Here is a 12,018-nt window from a genome sequence, read left to right on the forward strand (position 1 = left end):
GACCTGTGTAAAGTACAAATACCTTTTTTTAAGTCTTAATTACATTAAACCACTGAGTAAAAAGTTGAATATTTTTACCTCTGAAATGCAGTGAAGTAGAAGTATTTAAATTTATTTTAAGTACAATACTTTGGTTAATATACTAATTGTACACTGTGCACACCACCACACAAAAATATCTTAATTGAGAATTTGTCAATTGTAAATCAGATCAAAGAACAAAATTCTTTTGGTGAGGTCTCTTCTCATCATAAGGGTCGACTGATACTGGGTTTTCAATCCCAATACTGATATTTGAGAGCTGATAACCTAAACAGATCACCATGTACCAGGCGTGATATTGTTTTGTCATAAACATATGACATAAACATATATTTTTATAAAGGATCCCTTAAATGTGTTAGTTATTTCAAAAGACAAAAGGTGAATAGAGAGTTAGACACGTTCTAAGCCTGTTGTATTACATAACAAACAAACAGAAACAGGTGATTTTGTTTGATATTTTATTGTTTATTAGGTGTGAGGATCTGGAGAGGCGTCGGTCGTGGCTGTCGAGGTCTCCTCCACTTCCTCTGGTTTGTCCTGCAGCAACATAAAATATAGTTTTACATATTTCCATGAAGGAAAAATATAAAATGTTCATGTATTGTGTGCCTTCTGCCAATAAAACCCCAGCACAGTATAAAAAGTTATAGCCGTCTGTCTGTCTAACACATGTCATTTAATGATGTCCTACTAAGCCAATAAGTGTGTTAATTGTTCCTTCGTATCCCCATTAAACTGTTTTCGATCCCACTTGAGCGCATAAGTTAGTAAAATTTGACCTGGGTTGAACAGTAGTTATTGGGAAGGACGAGCAAATAAAACATGGCACTTTCTTTGTTTACATGGAAATCCCAGGAGTTATGATCCAGCTTTATCCGTATAATCTGCTTTATGGGAGGCATTCAAACACAGCAAGTCAAACTGCTCTCCATCCAGAGTTCATAGTTCAAAATAAAAACAATAAATTTCGGGCACAGCTTGTTAATCATCGTTTTCTACGCTGCTATAATTTCCATCAAAAATTTTAGAGCAGCACATAACTCACACAGCTGTAACTAAACTAGAGAATCACTAAACAAAGCTTGACTGATTGTGCTCGTGACACAAAATCCTCCCTAAAAACACACTTTTTCTCACATTTTTATTTATTTATTTATTCTATTGTTGCATTGTGTTTATGTATTTTAGTATTTTAGTTTTACCTTATTTCCTGCAACTGTGAAATCTGTACAGCACTTTGGTCAACCCCAGTTGTTTTAAATGTGCTTTATGAATAAAGTTTGACTTGACTTGACTTTGACTTGACATTTATACGGTGAAAGACAAGAGTCGGAAAACAGTGGATTGCTCCCTCGGGGTCGGAGTGAGTTACAGCCCCAGGTGAAGGAGTTCAAGTATTTAAGTAAGTAAAACTCAGGGTTTTTTTATGAGTATGACTATAAGTATGGGGAAGAGGGAGCTGAGCCAGAAGGTGAAGCTCTCAGTTTACCGGTCGGTCTACGTACCGACCTTCACCTCTTCATGGTCATGAGCTACGGGTAGAGACCAAAAATGAGATACAAGTGGGTGAAATGAGGCTCAGTGGACTCAACCTTAGAGAAATGGTGAGGAGCTCAGACATCCGGAGGGAACTCGGAGTAGAGCTGCTACTCCTTTGTGTCAAACAAGGCCAGTTGAGGTGGTTCGGGCATCTGATCAGGATGCCTCATGGGCATGAAGATTTTCTGGGCACTGTGAAGGAAATTTGGTGTTTCCGGTCATGGTTGGACATGAAGTAGGCGGCGAACTACTTGATATTCAAGACACAAGACCTTGTGGGAACTCAAATTGTGAACTTAACTCTGATAACACCAGGTGAGAGGGGAACGTGTAAATGAGTGGTGTCTGTCCTGATTTTTTTTTTTTTATTTAACCTTTATTTAACCAGGGAATATCCTATTGAGATTAAGAACCTCTTTTTCAAGGGAGCCCTGGCCAAGAGGCAGCAAACACAGAATACAGTTACATATTTACATAACATACAGACCTTAAACACATCATGAGAAACAAGTGCATGTTGTGGAATTGGCCTCAATAACTCTTAGTTTGGATTTAAAAGTGCTCAAAGAAACAATTTCAGTTAATTTCCATTCTTTCTGGTGCATATTCCATGCATAAGGTGCAGAGTAAACAAATGCCCTTTTACCCAACTCTGTACGAGCATAATGATGTGATGTACAGGGCAGGAAGATAGGGCCGCATTGAGTCTTGCTGAAAAGTGCAACAGTCATAAGTCGAGCGGTGTATGGGGCTATGTTATACTGTAAAAAAGCCATTCGGGATTGTGCGGTGTATGGAATACGAATGTGCTAATAAAACTTGCTGACCAGAGTATTGAGTGCTTTGTGTTTGGCCAGCTCACCCATTAACTTAGTGCAATCCACAAAATTTCCACAACAGCACGTCCAACAGTATGAAGCCCCGAGGAAGATCCAGAATATGCTGGAGAGATTGTATATCTTGCATGTTTTCATGTAAAAAATCATGTTAAATGTCTAGATATCAGCTCTTAAATGAAACTTATTAGCTATTTTTGTTGTGTATTTTGGCTGTGGCTCGGTTGGTAGAGCGGATTGCCCACTGATCGGAGGGTTGGTGGTTCGATCCCTGACCATGGCAGCCTACATGTCGAAGTATCCTTTAGCAAGATTCTGAATCCCAACCCTCCGTTCATCGGTGTGTGAATGAATTCCCCATGGTGGCAGGTGGCACAGTTTAGGATAGCCTCTGCCACCAGTATGAATGTTTGAACGGGTGAATCTGTCTGTAGTGTAAAGCGGTCACAAAGCGCTATATAAGTGCAGGTCCATCCATTTGTTATCATTATATTTGTACCAGGCATTAAAATGAACAAGAAATTGAAGAAAACAATGATCTAATATGTTTTTTCCATGACTGTATATGGCTGGATGGAGGACAGAGAAGGACTGTATACATCACCTCTACATATCTGTTGACCCAGTGGATGAGTTGGGTGACTCTGCTGTAGACGCCTGGTTTATTGCGCCGTCCACAGCCCTCCCCCCAGCTCACCACCCCCGCCAGCCTCCACTCCCCCCCGTCCGTCTCACACACCAGGGGTCCGCCACTGTCGCCCTTAAAAACAGGAGCAGATCATTCATCAAACATTATAGTTTTTAAACGAGCATTTGCTTCACTTAATTGCAGCTGAAGTGATGCAGCTTTGGCTTACAGTTAAAAGATATTCTTCATAAACCCGTTTCAGGTAGATTTATATGGAGGTTTTTATATGGCTGGGTGTGTACCTGGCAGGAGTCCACTCCTCCCTCCATGGTGCCGGCACAAATCATTCGAGGAGTTAAGAATGGGCCGTAGACGGCCGGCTGGGAGCAGATGGGTTGAGCTATCACCTGGACCTGAGCCTGCTGGAGCTCATCCGTCACAAAGCCTGACGGGAAGGAGAAAGAGGAGAAACAAGAGTAGACAAGTACCTGTAATGTTAGTGTATAAATCATAGGGAGGTGATGAAAATAGCTTTTATTTTGTGTAAAATCATTCAGACAGACTGCAGCGAATAAATGCCACTAATTAGTTAATTACAAACTCCTGAAAATGTAATAAAAATGTGATTACAATATCAGTCAGGATATTTTTTATTACATTATTGGTGAAGTTGTTACATTATTGGGTTTTATTACATTTTCGATCAAGTTAAGTGCAAATTTCATTACATTTTCAGGCGTTATTACATTATTACCCCCAGTTTCTTGGGGTAAAATTAATGAGTTACGTGAATGGGAAGTGATTTAGAGTTCCAGTTTGAATTGTTAAGGGTTGCTGGTGGAGTCAAATTATCTTTTGATCCTTAAAGGGTTTGGGCGAGCCATGGGGAACACCAGATGGAGGATCAGTTAATACGGAGAGCTCACAGCGCTGCAACTTAAGAAAACACATGCAAATACACAATACACAAAACACAAGCAAGTTGAGAAAACAGAAGTTTTTCCAGAGGACACTTAAAAGTGACGCCTCGACACACTTGTGATACTATCACGTTATTTCAAGATAATAAAATAGCACGCTTACGTTAGCGGTAGATTGATAGCATGCTAGCGTTAGCATGCTAGCAAGACCAAGACCAACTCAGTGCCGTTGAGAGAGACCAACTAAAACGTGAATCATTCATTTATTTGATTTGTTTAACTGCAATGTGATTGATACGGGCTAGCGGGCTAACAATATATATTACGTTATAACATGAAATTATCATTATCTTGAAATAACTTGATAATATCAAGAGTGTCCAGACGTGTGCATCACTTTTAAGTGTCCTCTGGAAACACTTCTGTTGTGTTGTGGTCTTTGCAGCTTGTTTTCTAAATGCTGCGCTTGTGTTGTCAAATTGATGAAGATGTTTCTCAATTTGCTTGTGTTTTGTGTATTTGCATGAGTTTTCTTAAGTACCACCGACCACCGTAAGTTAATCACAGTCAGAGTGTAACTCACCTCCTTCCTGCAGGTATCCCCAGCCTGTGATCCAACAGGCCGCACCAGGAGGAAATAACTCGGTGGGACGGGGTAAACAGACGGGCCGCACCCCACCTACAAACAACACACTTATCAGATAATAACCACAGCAGTGAAGATATAAAGGTTATCTCAGGTATTATGGTTATGACACCTCGTAATCTCAGTTTTCATCTACGTACACGGTCAAATGTGGGTAGATGTGCTTGCTTTTATTACAAGCATGTAACATTTTACAGCTTATTTTAGTTTTTTTGTTTTCTCCTTTGTGAAGTCTTTTTGACTAGACTTTTAAAACTGTCATACAAAGAGATGAATATTGCAAATTGGAGTGTATGTACTGTTTTCTTCGATTTCTTGTTCATTTTAATGCCTGGTACAACTAAAGGAACATTTGTTTGGACAAATATAATGATAACAACAAAAATAGCTTTAAAAAAGAGTTTGATTTAAGAGCTGATATCTAGACATTTCCATGGTTTTCTTGATAATATAATTTTATTTTTTATTAGTATTTTTTTGTAATTTTATTTTTTGTAATTTAATTTAACTAATGATTTAATTACATTTTTAAAATGTAATAAATGAGTTAAAATCTGGGACACAACTTCAATGGGCCAACATTTTCATAAAAACATATATTTTAAAACAAAATGATTATAATGTTAAATGTTTACGCCTATGTTATCAGCAGGTATTGTTAGTTTAAGATTGTGACTAATTTAAACTATTTTTTTAATGGTTTGAAGTTCTTGACAGGGACAAGGCTAAGTTAAAAAGTTAAAGACAGAGCAAAAATATTTGATAAATAATTTTTGTTCTGTTTATGTATATATATATATATATATAAATCCTCTAAAACAAATGTCTGGAATTAGTGTGTTGAGAAGTAATAATATGGAGATTTAGTGGTAGAACATGATTTTTCCTAATTCTCAATCTATTTTAGGGTGAGTACATTGTTCAGTAGCTGGAATCTGTTTGATGAAAAGGTGATAATCTTCAGTACTGATGAGGTGTAACAGGTTGATGGTGTGTTTCTACCAGCAGGTGGAGCTCCTCCTCCTCTCACCTGTCAGCTCCATGTCGGTGACGGTCCTCAGCAGCCCCACGTCGTAGTCGTTGCTGTACTTGTTGAATCTCGGGTGAGAGAGAACCTGCAGCGCTCGGTAACGTTTCCCCACAGAACTGTCAGAGATACTCAGAGTGTCGGCCACCACCAGCCAATCAGCAGCCTCCAGCATGTCCCCCCTACACACACACACACACACACACACACACACACACACACAGTGGTCACTAATCACTAGAGGAAGAAGCCCTTGGCCCCTGCTGTGGCCCCTGTGTCAAATTAATAATAAAATGATCAATTTATCGATGAAGGACGGAACAATTTTTGCCTACTTTTTGCTCAGACAATATCTCCTTGTACACAAAAGGAACACAGAATGTGTACATGTGTACATATATATATATATATATATATATATATATATATATAAATATATATGTACACATATATGCATCTCAATGCAAAAAAATTAAACTATTATGAGCTATAAATGTACCTTTAGTTGTAGTTAGTTGTATACATATATATATATATATATATATATATATATATATATATAGTAACAGTACGTTGTTGCCAAATGAGCTGTTTTTCATGGTTCAGCTGTTATTAATATTACATGTGTAGGATTCACACTTCCCAGTTAAAACAGCACAAAATATGTGCTGGTAGAATTATTTGACTCCAAGAGGAGTCAAAGACCTCCAGAGGACAAAGTTCAGGGCTGGATGCATTATTCATTATTCAGCAATACTCAGATTTTAACCTGCCAGTCTTTGCTCCCCAAGCCAAGATAAATATTACATGTATGAAAAATACTAAGTCAAAACAGCCTAAAAACACCAGCTGGTAAAAGAAAGATACATAATAAAAACAAAACTAAGGAGTGGAAGCATTATTTGGCAACAGTGCACAAGATCAAACACGTTTCCGGTGGGTGTTGGCCTCCGCCAGGGTTGCCCCTTGTCTCCGATTCTGTTTGTGGTTTTCATGGACAGGATCTCAAGGCGCAGCCGGGGGGAGGAAGGGACCCGGTTTGGTGACCTTAGAATTGCATCTCTGCTGTTTGCAGATGATGTGGTTCTTTTGGCCTCATCAGACCGGGACCTCCAGCACTCGTTGGGGCGGTTTGCAGCCGAGTGCGAATCGGTTGGGATGAGAGTCAGCACCTCCAAGTCTGAGGCCATGGTTCTCTGCCGGAAAACGGTGGACTGCCCCCTCTGGGTGGGGAGAGAGGTACTGCCTCTAGCGAAGGAGTTCAAGTATCTCGGGGTCTTGTTCACGAGTGAGGGTAGAACAGAGATTGACAGGCGGTTTGGTGCAGCGTCGGCAGTGATGAAGGCGTTGTACCGGATCGTTGTGGTGAAGAAGGAGCTAAGCCGGAAGGCAAAGCTCTCGATTTACTGGTCCATCTATGTTCCAACCCTCACCTATGGTCATGAACTTTGGGTAGTGACCGAAAGAACAAGATCGCGGATACAAGCGGCTGAAATGAGCTTTCTCCGTAGGGTGGCTGGGCTCAGCCTTAGAGATAGGGGGAGGAGCTCAGACATCCGGAGGGAGCTCGGAGTAGAGCAGCTGCTCCTTCGCGTTGAAAGGAGCCAGTTGAGGTGGTTTGGGCATCTGGTAAGGATCCTCCCGGGCGCCTCCCGTTAGAGGTGTTCCGGGCACGTCCAACTGGTAGGAGGCCCCGGGGAAGACCCAGAACACGGTGGAGGGATTATATCTCTCTCCTGGCCTGGGAACGCCTCGGGGTCCCCCAGGAGGAGCTGGACGTTGTGGCTGGGGAGAGGGACACCTGGAATGCCCTGCTTAGGCTGCTGCCCCCGCGACCCGGCCCCGGATAAGCGGACTAAAATGGATGGATGGATTTTAGAATTTTACTAAAAAGAAAAGTCCCTGCAAAAATTCATGCCTCAAGCTGTAACACAGCCAAAATGAACACAAAATGAAAAAAAGAGAGAAAAATATATAAAAATGCCCCAAGAGAGCAAAAAGGGGGAAAGAGGTGGATGCATTATTAAACAATACTGATATTTTACCTGCATCCTTTTTTTAGAGGTTGTTGTGAGTTAGAAAAAGAAACCGCTAACCCTTTAATGTGCCACTTATCACTATCACATCACTAAAACATATTATTACAATAATATGAAGTGATTGCAAATACTTTATATAACTCCTTAATAAGCGCAAGTTAATCTTATTTCCTGTTCAGTCGTATTCAAACTGCACTTGCTTTTTTGGTCAACAATGATTTTTCTTAAACAAACAATTTAATTGAGCAGCTTACAGCTTGTAGTGGTGCTCAAAATGGCCAAAAATAGCCCAAAAAATTCAAAATAAATGTTGAAGAGGAGTGAAGAGCTCCTGCATGCAGATCTGACAGGTTCAAGAAACTGTTTTTCTCTGTGTGAGATCTTCAAAATGCTCTGATGGAGAACTCGATTACCCTCAATTTCTCTTGTTCCTGCTCTTCACTTGATTAGATCACAACAGAGAATTAACCTGAGTGAGCAGCTTCCTGCTGAGGAGGTTAGATATGCAGAAGAAGAAAATATTCAGATCCTTTATTTAAGTAAAAGTACTACAAAATTACTCCACTACAAGTAAAAGTCCTGTATTCAGAACTTACTGAAGTAAAAGTACAAAAGTATCAGCATCAAAATGTACTTAAAGTATCAAAAGTAAAAGTACGCTGAAATATTATTATTATTTTTTATGCATTTATGTAAGCAGCGTTTTTAATTTTGTACATATAGGGCTCATTTTAACAACTTAATATACTGTTATGAGGTTTAATAAAATAAAATAAAAATCAGCTGGTAAAAAAAAAAATGTCTTATTATTTTAAATGTATCATGTTTTATGTTGAATCTCGACCTGAAAAGTAACTAAAGCTGTCAGCTAAATGTAGTGGAATAAAAAGTACAATAATTGCCCCAAATTGTAGAGAAGTTGAGGTATAAAATTACATAAAATGGAAATACATATTTTTAACAAAATAGTTTGTTCAGTTTTGATTTAGAAGAGCTATATATATAGTTGCAAGCCATTCAGGAAATTATTATATATATGGATTGAAAACCTGAGAATATATATATAGAATATATATATATATATAGTAACCTGAGACCATGTATATAAACAGAAGAATATATATATTAAAAGTCTGGGAATATATATAGAAAACTGAGAATATATATAGAAACCTGAGAATATAAATTAAAAGTCTATTAAAAAAAATAACAAAATAAAAATATATATATATATATAAACCTGAGAATATATATTAAAAGTCTATTAAAAGTATATATATATAAACATATATATATATAAACCTGAGAATATATATATATAGTAACCTGAGAACATATATATAAACAGAAGAATATATATATTAAAAGTCTGAGAATGTATATTAAAACCTTTGGTTAAAACCTTCAGTATATATTCTCAGGTAGTAACTCTACTGTGACTCTGTGTTTGCGTCTCTTACACGATGAAGCAGTGTGCGGCGGTGATGACCCAGCGAGAGGAGACGATGGCTCCTCCACAGACGTGCCTCCCTCTCCAGTGCATGCTGACCTGCCAGCCCCACTGGTCTTCGGCCGCCAGCGTCCCCCCAACGATCCGCCGGCCGTCACTGATCAGGTCTGGACAGTCTGGAAGAGAGAGACAGGAGATACACAAGGTGGGAAAGTAGATAAATTCTGTCTGTTAACACTAGTTTAATATAGTAAATAATGATGATGCTGTACTGATGTCCATAGCCGGCATGTTTAAGATCATTCAGCAGTGAACTAGAATAACATTTCAACCCCTACAACCTTTAATAAGTGTCATTTATATCTACAGTAATGTGCAAAAGTCTCACAGGCAGCTGTAAAAAATGCCTGCATTTTGTTTATTGATAAAAATAAATTATTGAAATACTTCATTGGCATTTCTATTTTTGAAAGCATTCTTAATTTACAGCATTTTCTTTACACCTGCCTAAATCTTTTGTACAGTACTGTACTTAAATTACACAATTTATATATATATATATATATACTCATTACAATTATATATATACATATACACATATATGTATATGTATATATATATATGTTTATATATATGTGTATATATATACATATATACACATATATATAAACATATACATATATATGAATATATTCATTACACTAATCTATCTATCACAATCCTCTTTCATTCCAACTTTATGGGTGATATATATATATACAGAAATATATTATATTATAATACACTTAATGCGGGCTGTATTATTTGTTAATTTTTTTATTTTTTTTACCTGCATTGATGTTTTCTGTCTGGTTGTCTGGGTTCTTGGAGAGAAAAGGCAGCTGTGTTGGGACGCTGCAGTTCACTTTAACACCACAGAGAGGAGGAGTCGGTCCCGACGACTCAGAGGGGAACACCAGGAACCGGACTGGCACAGAGACACTACAACAGTTAACCTCACCGCACTTAAACCACCTCAAATATCCTTGCAAAATTAAAATAATCAAAACTCAGAATGACCATTTTAAAATGAGCCCTGCCTCTAAAACAAAAAGGACAGAAATCATTTCCCCAATGAATAATTTAGTTTTAATTTAAAAATAGGAGCACATAAGTAGTTATTCTGCTTATTTAACTTGAAAAGGAGGAGGAGTGGGTTACCAAGGAGAGCACAGACGATGACCAGCTGGAGGACGATAGCGCTCACAATACAGAGCAGCTCAAAGTAGGAACAGGCGCTGAGCTGGGAGTCTACACAGAAACAGGAACAAATTCATTTCACAAACCAGGAGGGAAAAAAGGCAAATTTCCTCATGTTTAGGTCCAGGCCTGCATGGCTGCATCAGCATTTTCTAAATACAAGTTTGCAATACCTGCATCACTGTTCCTCTAAAGCAGGGGTCTCAAACTTGCGGCCTGCGGGTCAATTGAGGCCCTCGTGACGATGTTTTGTGGCCCCCACCTTGATAATTTTGTCTTTTTTTTTAGGAATTTTGTATCTTTTTTGATTATTCTGTGTCTTTTTTTGGGTCATTCTGTGTCTTTTTTGGAATTTTGTGTCTTTTTTAAGTAATTTGTTTTTTTCTGTCATTTTGTGTCTTTTTGTGTCATTTTGTGTCTTTTTTAGTAATTTTGTGTCTTTTTTAAATAATTTTGTGTCTTTTTTAAGTAATTAGTGTTTTTTCAGTCATTTTTTGTGTTTTTTGTAATTTTGTGGGTTTTTTTGGTAATTCTGTGTCTTTTTTGAAATTTTGTGTCTTTTTAAAAATAATTTTGTGTCTCTTTTTTGTCATTTTGTGTCTTTTTTTTTTTAGTAATTTTGTGTATTATTTTTGGTCATTTTGTGTCTTTTTTTAAGTAATTTTGTTTTTTTTTCAGTCATTTTTTGTGTTATTTTTAATTTTGTGGGGTTTTTTTGGTAATGCTGTGCCTTTTTTTGTAATTTTGTGTTTTTTTAAAATAATTTCGTGTCTCTTTTTGGTCATTTTGTGTCTTTTTTTAAGTAATTTTGTGTATTTTTATGGTCATTTTGTGTCTTTTTTAAAGTAATTTAGTTTTTTTCTGTCATTTTGTGTCTTTTTTTGTTCATTTTGATACTGCCTCCAGCGGCCCCAGGGCAATTTGAGTTTGAGGCCCCTGTTCTAAAGCTACAAAAGAGACAGAACCACATACTGCAAATTATTTGTTTCTTACCAAGATAAAAAAAAAACCTGAGATTTAAAAGTGTTGGATAATTGATTTTGTTTTAAGAGTTAATTTCTTATTTTAAGTGTTCAACATGCTTATTTCTAGATTTAATAATCTTAATTTAATAAATCTTGTCAAGGTAAATTATCTGTCCATGCAGCAAGATCATTTCCCTCAGATTTAGTGTTTTTATCTTGTTTTTAGACTAAACACCTTTTTTTGCAGTGTGTTGCTAACTGAAGCTCCATCCATGCTAAATTAAATGCTAGAATTAGCCCAAAATGTCATATTTGACATATTTTGCTGTTTGGATGTACATTGTCTACCTATAGTTAATTTATAAACAAAGTGTGGAAGCTTGACCAACATCCATTTCTAACAGCAAAACATCGACTTAATACAATAAATATGAAGTTCAATAGAAAATCTCAACTTTTTGGGGGGAAATGGGGAAGTCTCAAAGGCCCCTGATGGTGATATTGACTCAATTTCTCTATAAAACAGCATCAAATACACAGCATATAATATATTAACAACACAGAAGAGAAACTGACAGAAATAAAGCTTAAAGCTTGATCATCAAAAGGCTCCGTTGGAGGACCTGAGTGAGCTGAGGACACAGCTCATCCATAATATGAGCTAAAGCATGAGCTGCATGCAGT

At 37.4% G+C, this 12,018-nt stretch overlaps 1 protein-coding gene across 1 annotated transcript; it reads right to left on the reverse strand.

Annotated features, from left to right (window-relative positions):
- Window positions 1-513: 513 nt before the first annotated feature.
- Window positions 514-5,817, reverse strand: LOC131976161 (transmembrane protease serine 9-like). Its single transcript, XM_059339082.1, has 5 exons — window positions 5,645-5,817; window positions 4,552-4,647; window positions 3,351-3,493; window positions 3,031-3,180; window positions 514-582 (listed from the first exon to the last, which is right to left on the reverse strand). Exons 1-5 carry the CDS (start codon window positions 5,814-5,816, stop codon window positions 514-516), a joined length of 630 nt encoding a protein of 209 aa, XP_059195065.1. The 5' UTR covers window position 5,817.
- Window positions 5,818-12,018: the final 6,201 nt, after the last annotated feature.

This window comes from Centropristis striata, chromosome 8 (genome assembly GCF_030273125.1).
Source record: "Centropristis striata isolate RG_2023a ecotype Rhode Island chromosome 8, C.striata_1.0, whole genome shotgun sequence".
Lineage (NCBI taxonomy): Eukaryota > Metazoa > Chordata > Actinopteri > Perciformes > Serranidae > Centropristis > Centropristis striata.